Here is a 24,396-nt window from a genome sequence, read left to right as displayed (position 1 = left end):
AGCCGGGTGTCATCCGCATAGGAGTGGAACTGGATGTTATATTTACAGAAGATGTGGCCGAGAAGAACAGAAGCGGGCCCAGGACAGAACCTGGAGGAACACTGGTAGTGACTGGAAATGACTGGGAGAGAGTTAGCGTGTAAACCAGTGCAATGAGGTGTCAGTGATTCCAATCAGTGTGGTTGCAATCAGAGTTGCAAAAGCTTTGTTTGCATTCAAAATACTTCTTCAAACTGTCCGTACATACATGCAATATGTGTTTGGTTAACACACAGTCTTGCAAAATCTTTTAAAAAACAGGAACTGCACACTTTTCTGTTGACATAAAAGTGTGCAGTTTGGACCCCAGCGTGTACACAAATGCGACTTTGTAGCTTCAATTTCAATAGTAATGTAGTAACAGCAAAGCATAATTAGCTACTCTAATGTCAATGATGGTAATGATAGAGATAGCAGCTAAGATTTGTTCATTTATCGTTTAAAGTGTCAGAATATGGTGTATATGTAATGAATATTGTTCAGTCATTTATTATGGCTCACAACAACAACAAAAAAGGCTGACTCCATGCAAAGCTTTGTAAATCTATGTTTATTCATTATTGGTATATAATCAAGCTACAAGCAGCTGCTGTATAATAGAGGGTCTGATTCACTAAGAATGGATTGCGGTCGCTTATAGATCCCAGAAATTGTGCATCATCGGAGCAGCAAGCTGCCACGTCTCAATGTCTGACTGCTGAGGCGCTGACTGACAAACAGATTGAACTCATACAGACATCAGACAGAAGTGTTTTCCTGATTACTGCAAAGTGTTTCTTTTAACACATTATTTTATTCTACTCTAAACAAATCTGACTGTAAGTGCCAGTGTTTGTGAATTACATGAGGTTTGTTTGCACACAATGGAAAAGCAACTTCTTCCAAATGACAGCATCGTGGTTCATTTGAAAACATGCAACCATCAGCGCCACGCTCTGCAGCACAGTTAAGAGCATATTTAACCCTTTGCATGTGTTTTGTGAATGAGATTCGATACAAATGTATCTGTTGGATTTATTTGCACAGGTTTAGTAAGTGCAATGCTTTTGTGAATCAGGCGCAAAGATAGCAATTAAAATCGTGTCACTTGACAACTTTTGTTTCCAATGAAGACGGCGCAAAAGCTAGCGTAATTAAACATTAAAAATAGCACGCTCAGTCAGCAAAATATGCATTTCTGGTTCTGCTTGTTGATAAGAAGTCGAATCAATCTGCCATTCAGTCTTGATTTCCTGTCAAGAGAAGGAGGCATAAAAACCACATGAATGTACAAACATAGTGAGACATTTGAATGATGAAGTTACATTCAATCATTATTTGTAAAAAAATAACTAAATAAAATGTAAAAATGAATCAATACTTGAGACCACATGGATAATTATGTGTGTTGCAAGATTTCTTTTTAAGGAAGAAAAAAAAAAAACATCTTTGATTTTAGAGGCAAATATCTGGTTCTGGTCCAGCTTTTGTAGCAGTGTTATCTAGATTTAAACAAAGAGAACATTTAAAAAAAAATAACCTTAAAAGCTGTTTGAGTTATTGATGGCAGTGCTGCAATAACATGAGCACAGACATATGTCTGTAATCAACAGTGAGGAAGACGCCTCATCTCACAGAGAAACACCAACAACCATGACACCACAGGCTAGACGGTCAAATGACTGCACACGAAGAGCAGTAGCCCCTCCCCCAGGTAGGAGTTTGTTCTGCCCTCTGAGTCTGCCTTCTCACCGTAAACAGCAGAACATGGAGCGAGAAAGCCTAAGTACACCCGAGCTCTTCCAGAGAGGGGGCGTGGTCAGAAACGGCTCATTTACATATTTAAAGCTACAGACACAGAAACAGCCTGTTCTGAGCAGGGCTGAAATAGAGGGGTTAATATGCATGATCAAACACAGGATCAGAGTGGATTTAAAACTTCACACACATGTTTTGAGGAACTTTGAGACTGATTGTATTTAGGCTTGTGGATAAGAAGGGGAATATGTGAGCTCTAAGATTTAAATGATACTGAAAAGCATCAATGCTTAAACCGCCACATTTAACCCAGAGGTTCTAAATCACATCAGACAAATTCATGTCAAAAGCAAAGCTTCCTTTGACTTTATCAAATCTTTTAGGTGCTGCAATATTTCAAAATGGTCAACGTCTTTTTACTAGGGGTGCAACTTGATTAAAAAATGTTAACTAATTAACTCAGGGCTTTCTAACGAATTAATCAAAATTAATCACATTTTAAGTGCATCACAATATTTGCCCTAAAAAGCAACACTTGGATATGGATTTTGGTGGATGAATGAATGCAATGCATGCAATGTTACTTGCTTCTCAGTTTCATAAAGCTGTTGGATCTTGTTTGAAATAGTTTTTCTGTATAGCAGCTGGAAAGTTGGATCACACATTGCTATCTGTAGCACATTTTCTAACCCCTTATCTTCTACCACTAATAGTGGTCTACAGTCCAGAGCGATCAATTTAGCGAGTGAATTTGAAAGTTTATCAGATGTATAATTACTAATTTTGGTCCTGATGCCAGTCATTTGGTGGAGTTTAGGCTGTAAACGATTCTTGTTTGTACTTGTGGCGCAGCTAGCGCGCAGCTAGCGCATAGCAATGACAAACAATTCTGTGCTGTTAATGAGGCACACTGTGATTAAATGTATTAAAAAGATTTTTTTTTTTTTTTTTTTAAAGGTTTATTTTTGGCCTTTTCGCCTTTATTGATAGGACAGTGGATAGAGTCGGAAACAGGGAAAGAGTGGGGAGAGACATGCAGGAAAGTGGCCACAGGCCGGACGCGAACCCAGGCCGCCCGCACGAGGAGCAAAGCCTCGCAGCATGGTGCGCGCGCACTGCCGCTGCGCTATCGGCACCACCGTGTTAAAAAGATTTAACGCATTATTTTCTTGTAATCAATTAATCATAATTAACGTGTTAAAATCCCACCCCTACTTTTTACTTTTAGTCTTCTATGTGCACTCTTCATCTGCAATGTTTGTATACAGTGTACTGACCCAATAGGGCCAGATGTAAGCTTCAACATTTCTGTTTGGGTGAAGATTTCAGGTAGTGAACAATACAAACATATGTATTTCAAGAAGACTAAAGTTTGTATGTATAGTTGTTCAAAGGCTACATGAGTCAAAATAGTACGTACTGCAGCGATAAAGGCGGTTCACTCGCTGGATGTCAATGGGACTCATCTGGGTGGCTCTGCCAATGACTGCGTTGGCGTTGGGAATAGGAATGATGGTCGGCTGGCCATTACGAGAGAAGGCGAATCTATTTGACAAACACACAGCAGTGATGAGAGCATTCAATTTTACACCAAGAACCATCTTTTGCCCCAGACACTTTTCAGGTTCAACTCAGAACATCAAGTAAATTACCTCAGTGCTGAATCAACTCTGAATACAGAAGTATGGCCATGAAAAAGCTTAAAGTTGCAGAGAGAGAGTGGAGAGTGACATAGGACAAAGAGCCACAGGTCGAATTTAAAGCTCTAAGTTCAGTTTCATGGGGACTTTAAAGTCACATTATATAAGATTTGTTTTCCAACTTGCTTCTTCTCTTCACTGAGGGAAACCAGTTCTGTAAATCAGAGACTCATAACTTTTTAAGCATCCTTAACTGTGACCTTTTCTCCAAATACAAATATAAAGTTCTTGGTTGAAATTATCATAGGTCCTGGCAGAAATTAATAACATGTGCTCTGAAAAAGGGATGATGAAAATCTAGTTGTAAGCCTGTAAAAACGTCGACCAAAGTCTGCCACGAGGTACCAATCTGATGAACCAATCATGCCTCCCTGTCTCCCTGCTCGATCCCACACTCAAAGCATGAGCTGAGGTCCGCATCTGGACCAATGACGCTTGTGCATGTAAGTGAGGGGCGTGGCCTTTGAGGGAGCACGGAGGGGAGGGGGCGGCTGCAGACTGACCACTGAAGATGCATAATTTAGTGAGATAATCTCTGTCTAGAGTATAAAAGTCTTCAGGGAAAAATAGCCGAGGCTACAACATTCAGGAAAAGGATAAAAAAGATGACTTTTATCCAACACACGTTAAGAGAGACTGAACATAGTGTAATATGACCAGGTGAAAATTGTATGAAGACAGAGTTAAAGAGATGAGATTCCACCCTCTGTATAATAAATAGTGCATGAATTCACATTTTCATTTGTTGTAGCTGTATTGTTAATAAGTCTAATGATCAAAGTGAGTAGTTACCTGGAATAGTGCATGACAGAGTTGTAGTCATAGGGAGTGTTGAGGTTGTTTGTTTGGATTCTACGGAAATTTCCCTCCGTTCCTGCAAGAGATCAGAAAGCTCAGTCAGACTTTTGATAAAATCTTTTGTTCTCTTTCTCATCTCCCCTTTTCTCTTTTTCCCCCTTCTACCAAGTTCTCCTTTTCCTTCTCGTCTTCTTTTACCTCCGTCTCCTCTGTCATTCTCCTCTTCCTCCCCCCACCTCAAACATCCCGTCCACTAGACAAGACTTTCAACAAATGTATAATTTATCATTTTTAAATGATTATTGAGTCAGACCCACCAGGCTCGACGTTCTGTAACAGGATGCGAACATTCTGGTCCCTGTCAGATCGAGTCTGTTCATGGTCGAAGCCCAGGGCGTGGAGCAGCTCGTGTTGGATGGTGCCAAAGAAAACACAGCCCCGCCGCATTAACGACAGATTCTGGCCCCCTCCACGACGCCCGACAAACGAGAAGCATCTAAAAGAGGAGACAAGTCGAAATGACCAAACAGTGAAACAGCTTCGGTGTAAGAGGCCAGTTTGGGAGAGAGCTGCATGTATGTATTATGTGCACCATGGGGTCTTTACCCTCTTAGAGATTTGATGTCCACAAAGTCCCGCTGTCGATTCAGGGGGGTGAATCGGATGCAGGTGGAGTTGGCGAATGACCGCAAGCCCTGGTTGATGAGGTTTCTCTCTCTTTGAGCTTGACAGAAAGAAAAAGTAAGATACAGCAGGCTATAATAAAAACATTGAAGTAAATGCAAAAGTATTTAATGAATCGTAGAAATAGTTCACACAATGCAAACAAATTAAATAAATGCAAAGCAAACTCCAGTAAAACATATATAATAATGAAACGCAAAAACATTTCTCAAAACATTTCACAGATCACAAAAATACCATTAAAAGCATTAACTTATGTTTCATGGTCAAAATTACATTTTGTGCAATTAAATGATTTTAATTTTTTTTAAGTAATTTTGCAATTAGGTATGTGTTTTCCTTTTTGTGAATTCTTTTTTTGCAGTTGAACTTCAGGGCCTCCGTAGTGTAACCTTTACTACCATGTCACATTAACTTTCTTGTATTTTATTCATTTTTGAGAAGGAATTTAACTTTTGTCACAGTCATGATAACCAGTGAGTTTGGGCTCAAACTAACAGGTTTATGATTCATGGTTTACTTTTGCTATTATGTATATAACTGCTAATGCGATTATTAGCACCTCTTGCATCTGGTGTTTCTGATGAAAATGTGCATAAAGTTAAATGAAATAAAAAGGAATCTGTCATATTGATTAATCAAAGTGCTGCCTGTTAAACTGGACTGGTTATTGAGACTCACAGTACTCTTGGCTGATGCGGTATGGAACATAGACGTTGCCGTCTGTAGCTTTGGGCCACAGGCAGCCTCGTGACGTGCAGGGATCAGCGTTCTGCAGACCTGTAGGCACCGCTATGTCACCATACATCACCAGAGGATCATTCACGTCCTTTCCTGAAAGAAACAACATGATGGTGGTTTCAGTCAGATTTCTCTCCTGTGTGAGAGAAACTACACTTTGTCTTTTTGTGTGGCACAGAGTGCTGCAGAGAGAGGAACATACCGATGTTACGATTTGCCCTCTCTATAATCGAGGAGACGGTGAACTCATCGTCGTCGATGCTGTTTCCTGCAGAGAAAACAGACTTTGATCATATATCAGTCTTGTGATAAAAGATATTATGAGATTATTTATGTCTGAAAGAAATCACAACTCACCAGAGGACTCATCTGTGTTGTCAAAAAAATCCTTTAAAAAAAAAACAAAAGACAGAGTAAAAAACTATGAATGAGAAGGTTTCTTCTTCAAATGTATCATATTTAAAATTAATATGAATCTAATGTAGATAACAATTACAACATAAAAACATAAAGGATTATGTAATATAACCTTCACTGCTCATTGTACCTTTGTGTAACTTCAGAAATGTTCACATTGCATTTCATATTCTTTCGCAGAAATTTTTATTTTAATTTTCATTAAGTGATCAGTCAAGAATCTGTCTCTCAATACTGATATATTTCACATGGACATACAGTAACATTGGTGCTGTAACTTTGAACTCTTCATACGTCCTAAATGCACTGCTCTTAGTGTTCATAGAACAAGGCTCATTCTCAGCATCTGTCCATGGGAGGCTTTTAGAAATAACAGATTAACAATTTACAATGTGTGTTCATGCTTACCGGTAAAACAAAAGTGTGGACAGAGCAGAGGAGGACGCTGACCACAGCAGCTTGGAGCATCATGGCTGGTTGTTCGAGAGCAGCAGCAAAGTGTGGGGAGAGACGAATGTTTTCGACTTATAAATGAAGGGCAGCAAACTAACTCTCATCCTAATAGGGTATAGCGGTCAACGAAGACTTGTTGGCAAATCCAGCTCAGATGGAAGTGGCACCTATTTCTCAAGATGAGGACTGTGGGTTGTGTAACTTTGTGGCCATTGTTTTCTGTTGTTTGTTACTTTGAAGCTATACACTGAACATATAGATTGTCTTTAATTAGGAGACAAAGATACACAATATGTTTTATGCATTGCAATAAAATTGAAAAGACAAATTTACAGTGTTTTAAAGGGGGGGGGAATGTAGGTTTGGTGGACAGGTAGAGCCGGGTGTCATCCGCATAGGAGTGGAACTGGATGTTATATTTAGAGAAGATGTGGCCGAGAGGAACAGAAGGGGGCCCAGGACAGAACCTGGAGGAACACTGGTAGTGACTGGAAATGACTGGGAGAGAGTTAGCAGGTAAGCCAGTGCAAGGAGGTCTCAGTGATTCCAATCAGTGTGGTTGCAATCAGAGTTGCAAAAGCATTGTTTGCATTCACAATACTTCTTCAAACCGTCGGTACATACATGCAACATGTGTTTGGTTAACACACAGTTGTGCAAATTCAAGAACTGGATGGGAAACGCTAAGATGATAGAGAGTGCTCTCTTCAAAGCTTCACTCTTGTCAAAGTATAGAGGTCATACTTTTCATCTTTCGTTTTTCAAAAAAGCAGGCAAATGACTTTACCCTTATTTTAGAGTTTATAAAGCTTTGTTTGCATTCACATGAAACTGTTAGCACATACATGCAACATGTGTTTGGTTAACACACAGACTTGTAAAGTCACGTAAAAACAGGAACTGGAAGTGAAACGCTCTGATGCTATAGAGTGGTCTGTTAAAAGCTTCACTCTTGTCTGATAAGATGGTGTGTTAGCCAGACGTTTTAACCATTTCAGAGGCTGCATGAACACATGAACGTCATCAGTGTCAGACTTGTGATTGTGTTGTCATTGAAGTATCCTAACAAAAGTTAGAAATACATGACAATTACAATCAACATCCTGCAACCTGTTAGAACAGTAAGAAATTAAACCAGTAATCTCAACTGGTCTAACCTCAGGAGACTCCCGACTCAGTCGTGCCAATAATAATGATAATAGTAATAATAGGGAAACATCTCTACCCACACCTCACATTTTCAAACAATTATATTACATTTACAGACAAATGTGCAGTTTGGACCCCAGCATGTACAAAAATGCAACCCACTATCCCACTTTCCCAATTTTGGCAGACGGCTGTCCATCGTGTCTGATTCTGCTTCAATGATACTGAAAAGCATCAATGCTCAGACTGCTGCATTTTAACCAGAGGTTCTGCATCACATCAGTCAAATTCATGTTTAATGTGACAATCAAAAAAAAACCTTCCTTTAACTTGTTCATCTTTTTAGTGCATCAATATCTCCATTGGTGCTGTAATGTAGAATTCTTCACAAGTCCTTAATGCACTGCTCTTAAGCCCCGTTTCCACACAGCAGTCCGGTACGGATCAGTACAGTTTGGTCAGATTAAGCCTGATCCCGTTTGTGTTTCCTAAGCCACCTGTGCCCTATTTGGTAGGCGGCGTGTAAACCGGATGACGATAGCCGCTATGTAAATAGCGTCATATGATAGCAGCTAACCGCTAACAGCTAACTAATAAATTCAACAAAGGAGAAAAACGCTACACAAACAAAACCAATGCTGGAAGACATCCAGCAGTTAATTGACTTCGTCATTGGCATGTGACTCTTTATTACAAGAACTCAATCAAGCTTTTTTTCAGAGAAGGCTGTGTGCCTCGATGAGAAATACAGACGTAAACAATCGGCTTTGTATGGTTTAAACACGGCAGGGTTTTGTTTACTGTTGTCACACGGGAAGTGACGATTCTTTCAACCAATCAATGGACTGCAGTGTTTAGCTCCACCTTTTCAAGTCGGCTCGATATTCTTGGCAACCCCAAGGAAAGGGTCCCAAAAAGTGGGATGGTACAGAATGGTTATTTGGAAATCTTTCCCAGGATTAGTCTATGGAAACCCTGCAAAATGCGCGCTGTACTGAGACGAACCAAGACGGACCGCTCGGTGGAAATGGAGCTTTAGTGTTCATCGCAAAATTTTAATTTGCAGCACCTGTCCACAGGATGCTTTCAGAAATAACAGATAGAAATAAACAATTACAATGTGTGTTCATGCTTACCGGCTATATCGGCCTTTGCAGGTCGTCACAAAAAAAGGGTGCCGCGAGGGACTAAACACGGGAGGAAAGGCTATGACGCGCTGTCGTTATGAATGACTCTCCATCAATATGCTTTCAGTCATTTATTCGTCCCAACAATCAAAAACAGACGAGACACTGACTGCGTAAAAAGCAAACTTGTGCGGTACGGTGTATGGCGGTCAACAGAAATTTTCCGCTCCCATGTTCACCCCCTCTCTCCATCCAAGACAATCAACCAGGTGAACAGGTGAGTGCAGCCCATATAGTGTCGGCAATCACCACAATGATTTCCGGTAAACACACCCACCACCAGAAACAATAAGATTGCAAACAATAAACAAATAGGTAAACAAACCATTAAACCAAACACACAACCAACTTACATTCATGGCTCCTACACTAACTCTCATCCTAATAGGGCATAGAGGTCAACGAAGACTTGTTGGCAAATCCAGCTCAGATGGATTTACATATTTTTTCTTAAAAATTGGACTGTGTGTAATTTTGTGGGTATTGTATTCTGTTGTTTTTTCCCAGACACTACACAGCACATCTAGATTGTCTTTAATTAGGAGGCAAATGTATTTATTTTGTTGTTGCAGAAAAATTATCTTGACAACAAATTAGAAGAGTCATGGTGCACAAGAGAGCTGAATCACCTATTTGTATTTATTTACATTTATAAAACATACAATGCTTTTTGCCCTTATGGCTTCATCAGTTTTGTGTTGTCGGGCCCCCTGGTAAAGAGGTCCCAGGGGAAGAACCAGACTAAGAACGGTTCTCAAATTCTCTTATGAAGTGAAATACATAGGAGCTAGTCGCCTCACCTGGAAAAGGGGAATCCAGGGCACACCCCCAGAGCTGGACCTGGGGGGGACCTCGGGACATGGGAAGTAGGTGCATGACAGGCTTGGTGGCAGGCGTAGGCGAGTTCGGGGGGGATTTGGAGAAGGACTTTTGACTGGCCTCAAGAAGATTCTGGCAAACCATCCAACGGCTCAGCAAAAGAAAGCAGGGCTTGCCCCAGACTGTTATCAGCAGGGGTGCAGAACTGCTAATCTGGACTGCGTATATTGTTTGGGCGGTGGAAGGAATATTTTGATGAACTCCTGAACCCAGACAACACGTCTCCTGAAAATGAGGCAGAGTCTGAAGATCTGGGAAAAGCCTTACCACTAACCTGGCAGAGGTCACTGATGTAGTTCGAAAGCTCCTCAGTGGCAAGGCGCCAGGTGTAGATGAGATTCAGCCCGAGAGGTTAAAAGCTCTGGAAGTTATTGGGCTGTCTTTGCTGACATGCCATTTCAATGCCCCTTCGAAATCTGGCATTGCCTGTTGATTGGCAAACAGGTGTGGTGGTTCCCAATTACAAAAAAATTGGGACCTGAGGGTGTGCTCCAATTATCGGGGTATCACACTTCTCAGCCTTCAGGGGAAAGCTTCCTCTAGGGTGCTGGGAAGGGGGCTCCGGCCGATTGTCCAACCTCAGATACAGGAGCAACAATGTGGATTCCGTTCTGGTCGTGGGACAGTGGACCAGCTCTTTACCCTCACAAGGCTTCTTGGGGAGGGGGGTATGGGAATTTGCACATCCAGTATACATGTGTTTTGTGGATTTGTAGAAGACTTTTCACCGTGTCTCTTGGGGGATCATGTCGGGTACTGCTGGAATATGAGGTTGTTGGTACAAGCCATCTAGCCCTTGAAAGACCAAAGTGGGAGCTGTGTCCGCATCCTCGGCACAAAGTCAGACACGTTCCCATGTACCATGTACATGTTTGCCCCTTGATACCGATCCTGTTTGTGACTTCATGGAGAGGATCTCAAGGAGCAGCTGGTGGGAGGAGGCATCAGCAAAAATATGTTGTGCTGATGAAGGAGACATTGCCACTAAAATCACACTTTAAAAAAAAAAAAAAAGAAAGAAGGTAAAAGACTTTACTCTGATTATAGAGTTGCAAAAGCTTTGTGTGCATGCTTGACTTCTGTAAACTGTTAGCACATACATGCAACATGTGTTTGGTTAACACACAGACTTGCAAAGTCACGTAAAAAGAGGAACTGGAAGGAAGTTGCTCTGATGCTGTAGAGTGGTCTGTTTGAAGCTTCACTCTTGACTCACACACTACATCTTCACATTGATCTTGTTTGTGTGTGTGAAACCAAGGAAGGCTTTATGCAAAAGTTATCCTTTAAACAAACTGTGAATCAGGATGAGCCGGACACAACAGGTAATCCGAGGGAGAGAACTCAGGATTCAGACTCTGATCATCTCCAGTGAGTTCATTGTAGTGATTGTCTGACTCCATCGATTTGCTCATGAGGTGTATTTAGTTGCGAAACAACACACTCTGAATCTACATATGGCCTAAAGGGGAGTGTCAAACGTGTACATGTTATAATGTCATTATTAAATTCAACCTAACAATAATATCGAAATGTGTTTGATACCCTTGATGAAGGAATAACAAGAGAATGCTGCGTTATATTCAGGTCCACTTTATTGAACGATCATTGACTGTTATGCTGGTCAGATCAGTGTCTGTTGTTAAACGAGCATCAGGAGATGATGTGTCCTCAGATCTGTCCGTCAGTACATCTGAATCGGCTTCTTCTGTCAGAAAACAAAAAATGTCATTAGCAGAGGGTTACATTCAACCATACATAGGAAGGCAGTGTTGGTGCCTTTCTGATTTCTTCTCCTACAGGGCTCATGCAGACACTCACAGCACTTGTAGAGAGTGTTGAGCCTGGCGATGTCAGTGCGGCTCATCTCCTTGGCGTTTCCAAAGGACACGTTGGGGTTAGGGATGGGGAGCATGGTGGGCTGGTTGTTCTTGGAGAAGGCGTACCTACGACAGGACACCGAACACTTAGTCTGAACTAAGACACATTGTGCACACACAGCACACACACTGCAGGTTTGATGACACACAGCAGGGCTGAGGTGAATCCAGTCTCACTCACTTGTGGTACTGCATGACAGAGTTGTAGTCGTAGGAAGTGCCCTGGTTCAAGGTAGCGATCTTCCTGAAGTTGTGCTGCATACCTGAAAAACAAAAACAACAGAAATAAATGTCATATTTGTTTGCTATGAATTGAAGGAGTTTAACTGCTTCAGAAAGAGTCCAATAAGCTTCAGAGAGCCAATGTTCCAATTCAGCTCTGTGTTTGAAAAACAGCCTCCTTACTGGACTCAACGTTCTGCAGCAGGACTCGGATGTGGTTGTCCCTGTCAGAGCGGGTCTGTTCGTGGTTGAATCCCAGAGCGTGGAGCAGCTCGTGCTGGACGGTGCCGTGGTAGAGACATCCACTACGGGCCAGAGACACCACCTGCTTTCCACCACGGCGGCCGACGTAGGACCAGCAGCTGAACAGAGACGGAGTAAGTTGAAGTACACTGAGGTCTGACAGAAGCTTCAGGAACTCAAACTATTCATTGATATCTTTTTTTTTTACCCGCTCTGAGACTCGATTTGCAGCCAGTCGCGGTCGTCGCTTCTGCTGGGCCTGAAGCGGATGCAGGAGAAGGAGGAGAAGGACTCCAGTCCACGGGTGATGATAGACTTTTCACGGGAGGCTGGAGGGTAACAAACACACAACATTAAACTCTTTCTATAGAGCTACATAATGAATATTAATTTAAAAAGCATGGACACAAAAAACATAGGCATTGAACACATCACAAATGCTCCTTCAAAAAAAGAAACTGTGACAAGATTATGTGTTGCACATTAACACTCAGCATTTGAAATGTTTGCCTATGGAGTCCTTCAAACAAACAATGCGTTCAAACGTGTTTTCAATCCTATAAAGCCGACGTTAACGGTTAGATTACATCAGATTTGCGAGGTGAATTAGTGTCAGTAAAATGTCGTTTGTAAAGATCTTGTAGTGAAAAAGAAAAGCTCCTCTTTTTTATTTGGGATTTTTTTAGGTCATGCACGTGAAGACTTTAGGAGAGCAGACTGGTTACATTATCAACAGTTAGCAGTAACAGCTTCAACAAGCTGCATTCAAAGTGAAACTTTCTGAATGAGGTCTGAACATATGTTGGCCCTGGGCCTCTGTGTGACACTTACAGAAGTGGTTGGTGATGTAATAAGGAATGTAGACCTTCCCATCGGTCCACTTGCCCCACATGCAGCCACGGCTGGTGCATGGGTCGGCGTTTCTCTCGGCCTCTGAGTCGATGGCGATGTCTCCCTCGATCAGGTTGGGCTCATCGACGGAGCGGACTGAAACACATCATAAAGCTACTTTAAAATCTGCCCAGGTGCAGCTAAAAACAGAAAACAGGAGGAACACGAGCAGCTCACACTTACCCAGATTGCTGTTGGCTCTGCTCAGAAGTTCAGAGACAGACAGCTGCTCCTCTGCAGTGACAGCAACAACAGCACAGTTTGAATGTGTGTCATAAATACAGCAAGCACAGTACAGTGCAGGTCAATACAATAGGTGTGATCACTAGAAGACATTACATACCTGCCTGCAGGTTCAGTGTGCAGTCAGGGGAGAAGAAAACAAATACATTAGCAACAAATAGATCAACAGATCAAATCATGAAAAACATTTTTTTTTTACTTTTAAACATTAAAGTGTTTATTAAAACGGTTAAAGTACACCTCAAGCATCAAATGACTAAAGCTCTGAAGGCTAAGTGCATTGAGTCTCTCAAAAAGTCAAATCATCTGTGAGGAAAAAAAGACAAATAAAAAGTGAAAATGAATCATTTACTCCACTGAGGCTCAAATGAATCCTCAGACTAGACCTTTGAGAAAGTAAAGAAGGCGACGGGCCTCATTCGAAGACACAGGAGGTATTTCATGTTTGTGGCATTAAACTGATGAAGTCACACAGGTCTGTCACAGGTCTTGTCCACTTGGACTCTTCTATGATTGTACCTCATTGTCGGCCCAACAGAAGGCAGACAGCAGCAGCAGAGCCAGAGCGGAGAACCTGAAAACAGACGTGCGAGCCATCTCAGCAGAGCTGCAGGACACAGAGAGGAATCAACGTCAGCTTCCACTCAGAGGAAAGATCCAGAGCTTGACAACTAAACCTTTAAACACGGACAGATCCTTCACAGCTGGACTCACCTTGGATCCTCTGTGTGGACTTGTGCCGATGAGATGTACCTCCAGGTTTTTATACACGTTCAACGACGTCGGTCAGACCAAATATGGATTGGGCCTATATAGGTGCAACGTCTTATCAGTCTCTTATGTTCCTCACACAGGAACAGTGAGCAGAAGATATCCAGGCACAGCCTACACTATATGTGTGAGAAAAGGACATTTGTTAAGTGGACTTTTCAACATTCAGTGAATTGTCTGATGATGGTTGTTGTGTGGCAGCTTTGGCAGGAGGCTGTTGGTTATAATCAAAATTAATGACATATTTAGACTTTTAATATATAACTATTTTTATTAGATAAGAGGTGATAAAAAAAATCATTGAATTAATGGAAACAGCAGCACTATGAGGTTATTAAGCTTGTTTAGATATATTTAATTTCATGGCCTGTTAATCATTTAGAACATTTGGTAAAATGTCATATTCGGGAGATTTTTTTTTTTTTTTTACATTTGAGCTTTTATAGACAGCAGAAGACAGTACGGAAATACGAGGAGGAGAGAGAAGACTCAAACGGTCATCAGAGAGCTGAGGCCTGCAGGTGAACCTGCAGCCAATGTAACAGCTGCAGACTCTGTTTAGGGGGTGCATCAAGTTATTGGAGCAATTTAAGAACCTTTGAAAGAGCTGCATCATGAAACAACCATCCCTGCCTTGAAAGACTTTTCTTAAATAGAGATTTTAAAATGTAGTTTTTTTTTATACAAGACACTTCTGATTTATCTGCACAATATTATGCTAAACTTTAGTTCCCAAAGATTCATGTTTATGTCTGAGAGACTTTCAGACAACAAATCACGCATTGCTGCGTTTACAAAACCTCTTGTATGAATCTTTCACAAGACAGCCACAGACGTTCTGTTTAAAAATGTCTGACACTATTTCTCAAGAAACAAGAAGTTGTTGCAGCAGACTGGAAAAACGACTCTGCACTTTAGTAAGTGATCACTAATCAATAACCTGCTTATGTGCTCCGGTTCATTTCTTTTATGATAGATAATCTGTACACATGGTCTCAGACTCTATTACACGTGTTTAGGCATATCAAGGCACATTACTTAGACAGCTTTACACAAAGTACAACATTTAAAACACACATTTTTGTTATCAGATAAGAAAACAAAACGTTTCCTTCAGTGGAATTTACTCCTAAATTTAAATGTGAAAGCCATCGCATAGAAAATAGTTCAACTTATTGTCAAATTATTTCCAGCTATTTGATTGTTTTCATTCTATTATTATTTTGTCTGCAGTAGCCTACACCACTGTATATGTGGCATACAGAGCCATCATTAGTGGGTGGACTACCATATAACATTTGATCACATCTACTAAATAGGACTTACAGTACTAATAATTATTATCATTATTAATACCTATGATTTGGGTTTGATTCACAATGTATTCGGTTCCGTTCATGTTCTACATGTAGTGATATTTTCTGAATATGTTCAGTAAACATAAGAGGTTGAGTAACCGGAGGAAAATGTAATCTAGCAGGGTGAAATGTCTAAGTCCGACCAGCAGAGGGCGCGTTTGCTACACTGTGTGTGGGGACGAGTACAGAATCAGTACACACCATAGGCTGTGTAAGTACTGTACACACACTCGAAATGTCAGTGTGTGTGGCGAACGAAGCATAATTGTGTGTATTTTGCTCTTTTCAGAAAATCAAATAAACAACTTTCAAATGAAATGTGTAGTGGAGGTATGTGACGCATCTGCACCACGCTCCATATACAGCAGGCTGATGACTTGTTTCTACAGCAGAGGCCCCATCTTTTTGTTGCGTTGTCTTTCTGTGTGAAGTGCTTAAAGAAACAAGATTTTACACATAAATATAGCAGAAATCCAGTATATTCTAAATAAAATCCAGTAAATTTCTCTCTATCATGTTGAAGAGTCATCTGCTACTAAGCCTACTGTAGGAGCCAAAATGCTTGTTTTTGTATTTGTGTGGTTCCAACACTGGATGGAGTCTTGACTTGAGTTGTGCTTAAAGCCAAGGCTCCAGGTAATTGGATTCAGGTGTGTTTGGGAGCATATAGTTTTTTGACCGTGTCGGCGTGTCTGGTTGATTGGATGCAACAGTTTATACTTATGATGTATTGGACAGACTAAGAGGTTTCTGTGCATTATTGAACCCTGATCATGAACTACAATAAACAGATTGAAGACTCTATTGGAAAAGAGTATTAGACATTTGTTTGTTTCAACGCCAGGAGCACGCGTCCGGAAATAGTTCCACATCTCACATCTCAGCGGTGACTTCTTTGGACAATATAGGGTTTGTGTCAAATTAGTCACCACACCTACTGTGTGTGCAGAGAGTGAGATATAAGGAGAGACAGACAACAACAGAGAATACAGACTTATGGCTACAATGGAAGCTAAAACATGAACAATGCAAGTAACCTTATATTAGTAGCAGACTTACTGATTATTAACAAGTAACAAGTTGATCATCTTTCATGTCAATTAACAACCGTAATTTTGTTAATATGGGGAGGACTGATTATGTATAGGCAAAACAAAATCAAGTGTAAGATTAAGTGTAAATTGAAGAAGAAGGTCAAGGTGTGTCCCTTCTTATAACAAGCACACAAACATTCTGGTAATCTCAAAGTGTTTGGCTAACAGAGTTACAACAAGTGTTTGTTTTAATATATTTTGTATTGGAGCGGCAGGAGGAGGAGACATGTTCTTCATCAGAACTCAACAGGACCTGATGGGAAAAGATGGAGATCTGATCCTCACTGAGCACAGTGAAGAATACACGCCGGCTGCAGGTTCACCTGCAGGCCTCGGCTCTCTGATGAACGTTTGAATCTTCTCTCTCCTCCTCGTATTTCTGTACTGTCTTCTGCTGCCCTGTCTATAAAAACTCAAATAACAAAAACAGATGTCCACATCTAAATAATTAACAGGCCATGAAATAAAATATATCTAAACAAGCTTAATAACCTCATAGTGCTGCTGTTTCCATTAATTCAATGAGATATCCAGGCACAGCCTACACTACATGTGTGAGAAAAGGACATTTGTTAAGTGGACTATTCAACATTCAGTGAATTGTCTGATGATGGTTGTTGTGTGGCAGCTTAGGCAGGAGGCTGTTGGTTATAATCAAAATTAATGACATATTTAGACTTTTAATATATAACTATTTTTATTAGATAAGAGGTGAAAAAAAATCATCATTGAATTAATGGAAACATCAGCACTATGAGGTTATTAAGCTTGTTTAGATATATTTAATTTCATGGCCTGTTAATCATTTAGAACATTTGGTAAAATGTCATATTCGGGAGATTTGTTTTTTTGACATTTGAGCTTTTATAGACAGGGCATGTCCTTTTCTCACACATATAGTGTAGGCTGTGCCTGGATATCTTCTGCTCACTGTTCCTGTGTGAGGAACATAAGAGACTGATAAGACGTTGCACCTATATAGGCCCAATCCATATTTGGTCTGACCGACGTCGTTGAACGTGTATAAAAACCTGGAGGTACATCTCATCGGCACAAGTCCACACAGAGGATCCAAGGTGAGTCCAGCTGTGAAGGATCTGTCCGTGTTTAAAGGTTTAGTTGTCAAGCTCTGGATCTTTCCTCTGAGTGGAAGCTGACGTTGATTCCTCTCTGTGTCCTGCAGCTCTGCTGAGATGGCTCGCACGTCTGTTTTCAGGTTCTCCGCTCTGGCTCTGCTGCTGCTGTCTGCCTTCTGTTGGGCCGACAATGAGGTACAATCATAGAAGAGTCCAAGTGGACAAGACCTGTGACAGACCTGTGTGACTTCATCAGTTTAATGCCACAAACATGAAATACCTCCTGTGTCTTCGAATGAGGCCCGTCGCCTTCTTTACTTTCTCAAAGGTCTAGTCTGAGGATTCATTTGAGCCTCAGTGGAGTAAATGATTCATTTTCACTTTTTATTTGTCTTTTTTTCCTCACAGATGATTTGACTTTTTGAGAGACTCAATGCACTTAGCCTTCAGAGCTTTAGTCATTTGATGCTTGAGGTGTACTTTAACCGTTTTAATAAACACTTTAATGTTTAAAAGTTAAAAAAAAATGTTTTTCATGATTTGATCTGTTGATCTATTTGTTGCTAATGTATTTATTTTCTTCTCCCCTGACTGCACACTGAACCTGCAGGCAGGTATGTAATGTCTTCTAGTGATCACACCTATTGTATTGACCTGCACTGTACTGTGCTTGCTGTATTTATGACACACATTCAAACTGTGCTGTTGTTGCTGTCACTGCAGAGGAGCAGCTGTCTGTCTCTGAACTTCTGAGCAGAGCCAACAGCAATCTGGGTAAGTGTGAGCTGCTCGTGTTCCTCCTGTTTTCTGTTTTTAGCTGCACCTGGGCAGATTTTAAAGTAGCTTTATGATGTGTTTCAGTCCGCTCCGTCGATGAGCCCAACCTGATCGAGGGAGACATCGCCATCGACTCAGAGGCCGAGAGAAACGCCGACCCATGCACCAGCCGTGGCTGCATGTGGGGCAAGTGGACCGATGGGAAGGTCTACATTCCTTATTACATCACCAACCACTTCTGTAAGTGTCACACAGAGGCCCAGGGCCAACATATGTTCAGACCTCATTCAGAAAGTTTCACTTTGAATGCAGCTTGTTGAAGCTGTTACTGCTAACTGTTGATAATGTAACCAGTCTGCTCTCCTAAAGTCTTCACGTGCATGACCTAAAAAAATCCCAAATAAAAAAGAGGAGCTTTTCTTTTTCACTACAAGATCTTTACAAACGACATTTTACTGACACTAATTCACCTCGCAAATCTGATGTAATCTAACTGTTAACGTCGGCTTTATAGGATTGAAAACACGTTTGAACGCATTGTTTGTGTTTGAAGGACTCCATAGGCAAACATTTCAAATGCTGAGTGTTAATGTGCAACACATAATCTTGTCACAGTTTGTTTTTTTGAAGGAGCATTTGTGATGTGTTCAATGCCTATGTTTTTTGTGTCCATGCTTTTTAAATTAATATTTATTATGTAGCTCTATAGAAAGAGTTTAATGTTGTGTGTTTGTTACCCTCCAGCCTCCCGTGAAAAGTCTATCATCACCCGTGGACTGGAGTCCTTCTCCTCCTTCTCCTGCATCCGCTTCAGGCCCAGCAGAAGCGACGACCGCGACTGGCTGCAAATCGAGTCTCAGAGCGGGTAAAAAAAAAAGATATCAATGAATAGTTTGAGTTCCTGAAGCTTCTGTCAGACCTCAGTGTACTTCAACTTACTCCGTCTCTGTTCAGCTGCTGGTCCTACGTCGGCCGCCGTGGTGGAAAGCAGGTGGTGTCTCTGGCCCGTAGTGGATGTCTCTACCACGGTACCGTCCAGCACGAGCTGCTCCACGCTCTGGGATTCAACCACGAACAGACCCGCTCTGACAGGGACAACCACATCCGAGTCCTGCTGCAGAACGTTGAGTCCAGTAAGGAGGCTGTTTTTCAAACACAGAGCTGAATTGGAACATTGGCTCTCTGAAGCTTATTGGACTCTTTCTGAAGCAGTTAAACTCCTTCAATTCATAGCAAACAAATATGACATTTATTTCTGTTGTTTTTGTTTTTCAGGTATGCAGCACAACTTCAGGAAGATCGCTACCTTGAACCAGGGCACTTCCTACGACTACAACTCTGTCATGCAGTACCACAAGTGAGTGAGACTGGATTCACCTCAGCCCTGCTGTGTGTCATCAAACCTGCAGTGTGTGTGCTGTGTGTGCACAATGTGTCTTAGTTCAGACTAAGTGTTCGGTGTCCTGTCGTAGGTACGCCTTCTCCAAGAACAACCAGCCCACCATGCTCCCCATCCCTAACCCCAACGTGTCCTTTGGAAACGCCAAGGAGATGAGCCGCACTGACATCGCCAGGCTCAACACTCTCTACAAGTGCTGTGAGTGTCTGCATGAGCCCTGTAGGAGAAGAAATCAGAAAGGCACCAACACTGCCTTCCTATGTATGGTTGAATGTAACCCTCTGCTAATGACATTTTTTGTTTTCTGACAGAAGAAGCCGATTCAGATGTACTGACGGACAGATCTGAGGACACATCATCTCCTGATGCTCGTTTAACAACAGACACTGATCTGACCAGCATAACAGTCAATGATCGTTCAATAAAGTGGACCTGAATATAACGCAGCATTCTCTTGTTATTCCTTCATCAAGGGTATCAAACACATTTCGATATTATTGTTAGGTTGAATTTAATAATGACATTATAACATGTACACGTTTGACACTCCCCTTTAGGCCATATGTAGATTCAGAGTGTGTTGTTTCGCAACTAAATACACCTCATGAGCAAATCGATGGAGTCAGACAATCACTACAATGAACTCACTGGAGATGATCAGAGTCTGAATCCTGAGTTCTCTCCCTCGGATTACCTGTTGTGTCCGGCTCATCCTGATTCACAGTTTGTTTAAAGGATAACTTTTGCATAAAGCCTTCCTTGGTTTCACACACACAAACAATATCAATGTGAAGATGTAGTGTGTGAGTCTTCACTCCAAGGTTGTTTTGGTAGTCTGAATGAACTGATTTATATAACACAGATAAATGGACTTGACTTGAGCTCATGTACTTTTCTAGACTTCTGACCACTCAAAGTCCCTTTACACGGCAGCTCACCCATTCACTCACATTAATGGCAGAGGATGCTACATGTATTTAAAAGAGATGTGATGTTGGTCTTGGTGAGGACTTTAGCAGCTGCGGTCTGACTTAGGAAGTGTTTCCAAGTCCTCTCCTGTAATTCTTAAAATGTTCTTCAAGTGATAAGAAGCTGACGTTTTCATAATCTTAATGTGGCTTTAAAAAATGAAGGTCCGAGTCCATCACTACACACTACATTTCTTGCTCGGTCTGTGGTTTGTTAAAATGTGCACCCAGAGGTAAAAAACATCCAAAAAACATCAAACTTTTGATCAACAATGATATGCACTGTGTGCGTGATAGTGTTTATACAGTATATACAGACTTACATCTTGAAGTTACTGGCTCTTTAAACTATGTTTTTATGCTTATTCTTTTTTTTTTTACATTTTTATATTTTTTATCTATCTTCATTTTGCACTTTGTGATTGTCTTCTGCTATCCTGCTTTGCTGCTTTAACACTGTAAATGTTGTCGACACGAACACTGCAAGACGAATAAAAGATTCTTAAAATCAAATACATGATTCATGAAAAGATTTAAATGTTTCATTTTAACTAAAATCATGAAACTCAGTCAAGCACATGTCAGTTTCTAGTTTTGCAGGTAGTGTCCATACAGTCTATAAACACCAGGGGGCGCTACCTTTATAATCACATTAAGGATGGGCCCCTTTGGCTGCTCTGACGCAAGACGAGGAAAAAACCACCCAGCTTCCTGTCTCCCCTATGCTCTCCAAAAATGGCGGACACGTGTGGCCAAGTACTGCTGGGATCAGGGCTCACCGTCCTCTCCCACCCTCTGATGTACATAAAGGTCCTGATCCAGGTAAGAGACCAGCTGGGTATCCTAACCATGTGAACCTGTCCCCGGTCCTGGCTCTGCTCGGGTCCCGGTTAGTCCGCCTCGGTGGAGACAGTGAGCTCGACAGGAGGCAGCTGTCAAACTCCATTGACCATATCGCAGTGTTTTCTTGGCTTTGCTTCTCAGTGAGAGGACGTGCAGTGTGCAGGGTCCGCTCAGGGTCTGTTGTGATTCGGGATCATGGACTCTTTAATCCGGCTTTAATTGAAACCTCACACAAACCGGTGCTGCAGAAAGAAGAGCAGCTTCATTATGGATCGTCCCGATGACCTTCCGTTTATTAAATACTGTGTAGTGGGCGGAAGCGGTGTCTGACAGTCCATCCTGCACTCACATGCATGTCCACTTTGCCGGTTTTATGTGTGCATACTGGACCCGGGTCCTGACTGGGTCAGGATCCAGGCTTCAAACACGGAAATTGCACTTTGTAGGCGCACAAGTGTGCAGCAGTAAACACACAGGATCAGCTGTTCTCTGCTGCTCCAGTGTAACTCCCTTATTGCATTTTTACCACCATTTCCTGAAGAGACACTGATTTATGAGCCATGACATGCAGATGAGCACAAACAAGACGCTTAGTATAACACTAGCTGAAAGGTCAGGGACAAGCTAACAGCATGCTAACAAGGCTTAATGTTTGGTGCTGTGCAGTGAACCAGCAGATGGGTTTAAAAGCATGTGTGATGAATTAGACATTAGCAGTAAAACAAGGAGCCCAGTGTTCATGTGTGTCTCCTGGTCATTCACACACAGCTGCCCTTTGGCCCACTGAGCTAACATTAGCAGCTAACTAGCTAAAGTCAATGTTAATCATGTAGCCAGAGTCCATTAGCCTTCAGTAAAACTTTGATTTGTTCCCAGTGCTCAGATAAACATGTCACTTAATGTTAAAGATTAAATACACTGAATAAAGCATTGAGACAAAATGAACAACAAGCTGACTTTATGTGTCAGATCGAAACAGAAAGCAGGAAGTCTGCACAAAGATCAGCTGCTTTATTGTGTGTGTGTGTGTGTGTTTTAGGTAGGACATGAACCGCTCCCCTCCGAGCCTGGGCAGGAACCTGTTTGGCAGACAAGTCTACCAGCTGCCCGGACTGTTTGCTTATGGTAAGTCCATCACACACATGTATATCTAATATTTATAAAAACACTGTTCAGAGGGCAGACCGGCGTGTGTCTTCACCTTTGCTGTTCTCGCTTCATATTCCTCTCAAAGTGACGTCTTTGTGTTGGCAGCCTCAGACTAAAAGTGACTGACACGTTTATTCAAACTTTAAAATTGCAATAAGACAAATCTCTAAAAGTGTCCTCACTTCCTCGTCATGTCCACACTGTCTCCTATGTTATATTGTTGACAAAGAGCCAACATTAGTTCACCACTTCTAGCTATGTAACAGTGGTTAGGACAAAACGTCTTTTAACAGGCCGAAACCTCGCGCGTACTCGTGTTGAACCTCCATCAGCTCGGACCGTGTGATCGAGGGAGACGCAGGGAGAGACAAACAAATAGAGCAAGGACAACAACGGCAATGAGTCTGAACAGATTTATCCGTCCAAGGCGAAGAGTATTTCCAAATATGAGCAGTGTACTAGCAGCTGATTTCTATGACGTGTGCTGTTTGTGTATGATGTCAGGACGTTTATTTATCAAAACTGTGACTGTAATCGCTCATGATGTGTTTACTGCCCGCAGGTTGTTTTTTTTGTTTTTGTTTGTACATGGGGAAAATGTGTGTGTACTTTAACAGGAAAGATGATCCCCTCTAAATGTGCCTCGAGGACGTTTCCCTTTGAGCAAACTCACTTTAGTTTACATTCAGTGTTTGACTCTGACGGACCTGTTGAGTGTGTTTTTTCTCCTCCTGATCCATCACGACAGAGAACATTATACAGCTTTCCCCATGGGAGGAGCCTGTCCTGCTTCTTGCCTCTGCTGATGGTCGGATTGATTGATTGATTTGTTTAACGAGCTTCTTGCACCGCTGATGATCAGTGGAGTCAAATCAACCTGACGCATCGTGCGTGTCCATCAGAAAAAAATCCTGATCTGAAAATATTTAACTCCATGCAGCAAAACAGATGATTGAATGACCTCAACTACATTGTCGTTTTTTAATGAACCACTGATAATAAATGTCAGTCAAAAAGTAGAGACTCCCCAGTTTGGGGACGTTTGCATGACTTTAATGTTTAGTATGTTGTTGTTTTGTGTGTGTGAAACACGCTGCAGAACATACAGGACAGAAGTCTCTCCTTCTGCTCAGCTCCATGTTGAAAAACTGTCCTCTCCTTTATTGTCTGTCCACATCAGCAAAACACATCATCAAGATCGATGGCAAAGTGGGTCTCTTCAAAGGGCTTGGTCCCAGGCTCTGTGCCGGCACCATCGGCACCGTGGTGCACAGCAAAGTCGTGCAGGTAGGTCCAGAATACATCGAGTTAACACATTTAATCCTTTTACCAGGTGAGCTGCTCTCCTTCACACCAAAGTCAGTCCCACTTGTTTTCATATCATGAACGTTATTATCCTGATAGTCTGGTTGTTCATGTTAACACTTTGGTTTGCGTGTCGTTGTTGACGTCATTAGCTCCTCCTCAGATGAGTAAATAATACAAAACTTCACATTGCATGTAAAGTTAACAACTTAACCAAACAGGCCGCATCCTCGTTCGTTTTGATTTGGAGGCACACGTGAGGTGGACCCAAAAAACACTTAATGACCCCCGAGGGTTCAGTCCACACTGCATCGCTCTTTCAGGAAGGACCACAGTCTTCATTTTAATTACACAAATACTTTGGCGACATTTCACTTTTTGCGATTTTCTCTC

The 24,396-nt window shown here is 41.6% G+C and overlaps 4 protein-coding genes across 6 annotated transcripts in view; 2 read left to right on the top strand and 2 right to left on the bottom strand.

The window, feature by feature from the left end:
* Positions 1-588: 588 nt before the first annotated feature.
* Positions 589-6,609, bottom strand: LOC306821049 (high choriolytic enzyme 1-like). Its single transcript, XM_079339219.1, has 9 exons — positions 6,525-6,609; positions 6,057-6,087; positions 5,902-5,967; positions 5,640-5,792; positions 4,881-4,998; positions 4,592-4,770; positions 4,269-4,350; positions 3,197-3,321; positions 589-1,271 (listed from the first exon to the last, which is right to left on the bottom strand). Exons 1-9 carry the CDS (start codon positions 6,585-6,587, stop codon positions 1,258-1,260), a joined length of 831 nt encoding a protein of 276 aa, XP_079195345.1. The 5' UTR covers positions 6,588-6,609; the 3' UTR covers positions 589-1,257.
* Positions 6,610-11,361: 4,752 nt separating this feature from the next.
* On the bottom strand, positions 11,362-14,086 carry LOC306821051 (hatching enzyme 1.2-like; the record flags this gene model as incomplete). Of its 2 annotated transcripts, XM_079339222.1 has the most annotated exons (9): positions 11,362-11,492; positions 11,606-11,730; positions 11,846-11,927; positions 12,070-12,248; positions 12,338-12,458; positions 12,961-13,116; positions 13,204-13,258; positions 13,783-13,870; positions 13,978-14,086. In XM_079339222.1, coding segments are annotated over 8 exons (798 nt in total). In that variant the 3' UTR covers positions 11,362-11,490. The 2 variants fall into 2 exon arrangements, with proteins under 2 accessions (XP_079195348.1, XP_079195347.1); XM_079339221.1 differs by lacking the exon at positions 13,978-14,086 and having other exon boundaries at positions 11,362-11,489; positions 13,783-13,860.
* A 3,367-nt stretch (positions 14,087-17,453) lies between these two features.
* On the top strand, positions 17,454-20,180 carry LOC306821052 (hatching enzyme 1.2-like). 2 transcript variants are annotated; one of them, XM_079339224.1, is made up of 9 exons: positions 17,454-17,562; positions 17,670-17,758; positions 18,283-18,336; positions 18,424-18,579; positions 19,084-19,204; positions 19,294-19,472; positions 19,615-19,696; positions 19,812-19,936; positions 20,050-20,180. In XM_079339224.1, coding segments are annotated over exons 2-9 (798 nt in total). In that variant the 5' UTR covers positions 17,454-17,562; positions 17,670-17,679; the 3' UTR covers positions 20,052-20,180. The 2 variants fall into 2 exon arrangements, with proteins under 2 accessions (XP_079195350.1, XP_079195349.1); XM_079339223.1 differs by lacking the exon at positions 17,454-17,562 and having other exon boundaries at positions 17,672-17,758; positions 20,053-20,180.
* Positions 20,181-21,370: 1,190 nt separating this feature from the next.
* LOC306821799 (mitochondrial carrier homolog 2-like) overlaps positions 21,371-24,396 on the top strand; it is a 6,548-nt gene continuing 3,522 nt past the window's right edge. Inside the window, 4 exon segments of the mRNA XM_079340372.1 lie at positions 21,371-21,528; positions 22,589-22,606; positions 22,608-22,674; positions 23,879-24,080. Of these exon segments, the coding sequence (XP_079196498.1) occupies positions 21,442-21,528; positions 22,589-22,606; positions 22,608-22,674; positions 23,879-24,080 (374 nt within the window). The 5' untranslated portion in view covers positions 21,371-21,441.

The sequence above is a fragment of the Symphodus melops genome, assembly GCF_947650265.1.
Source record: "Symphodus melops genome assembly, chromosome: 3".
NCBI classification, from domain to species: Eukaryota; Metazoa; Chordata; class Actinopteri; order Labriformes; family Labridae; genus Symphodus; species Symphodus melops.
The sequence above is the reverse complement of the archived record's forward strand: the minus strand, read 5'-3'. Positions and strand labels throughout refer to the sequence as shown.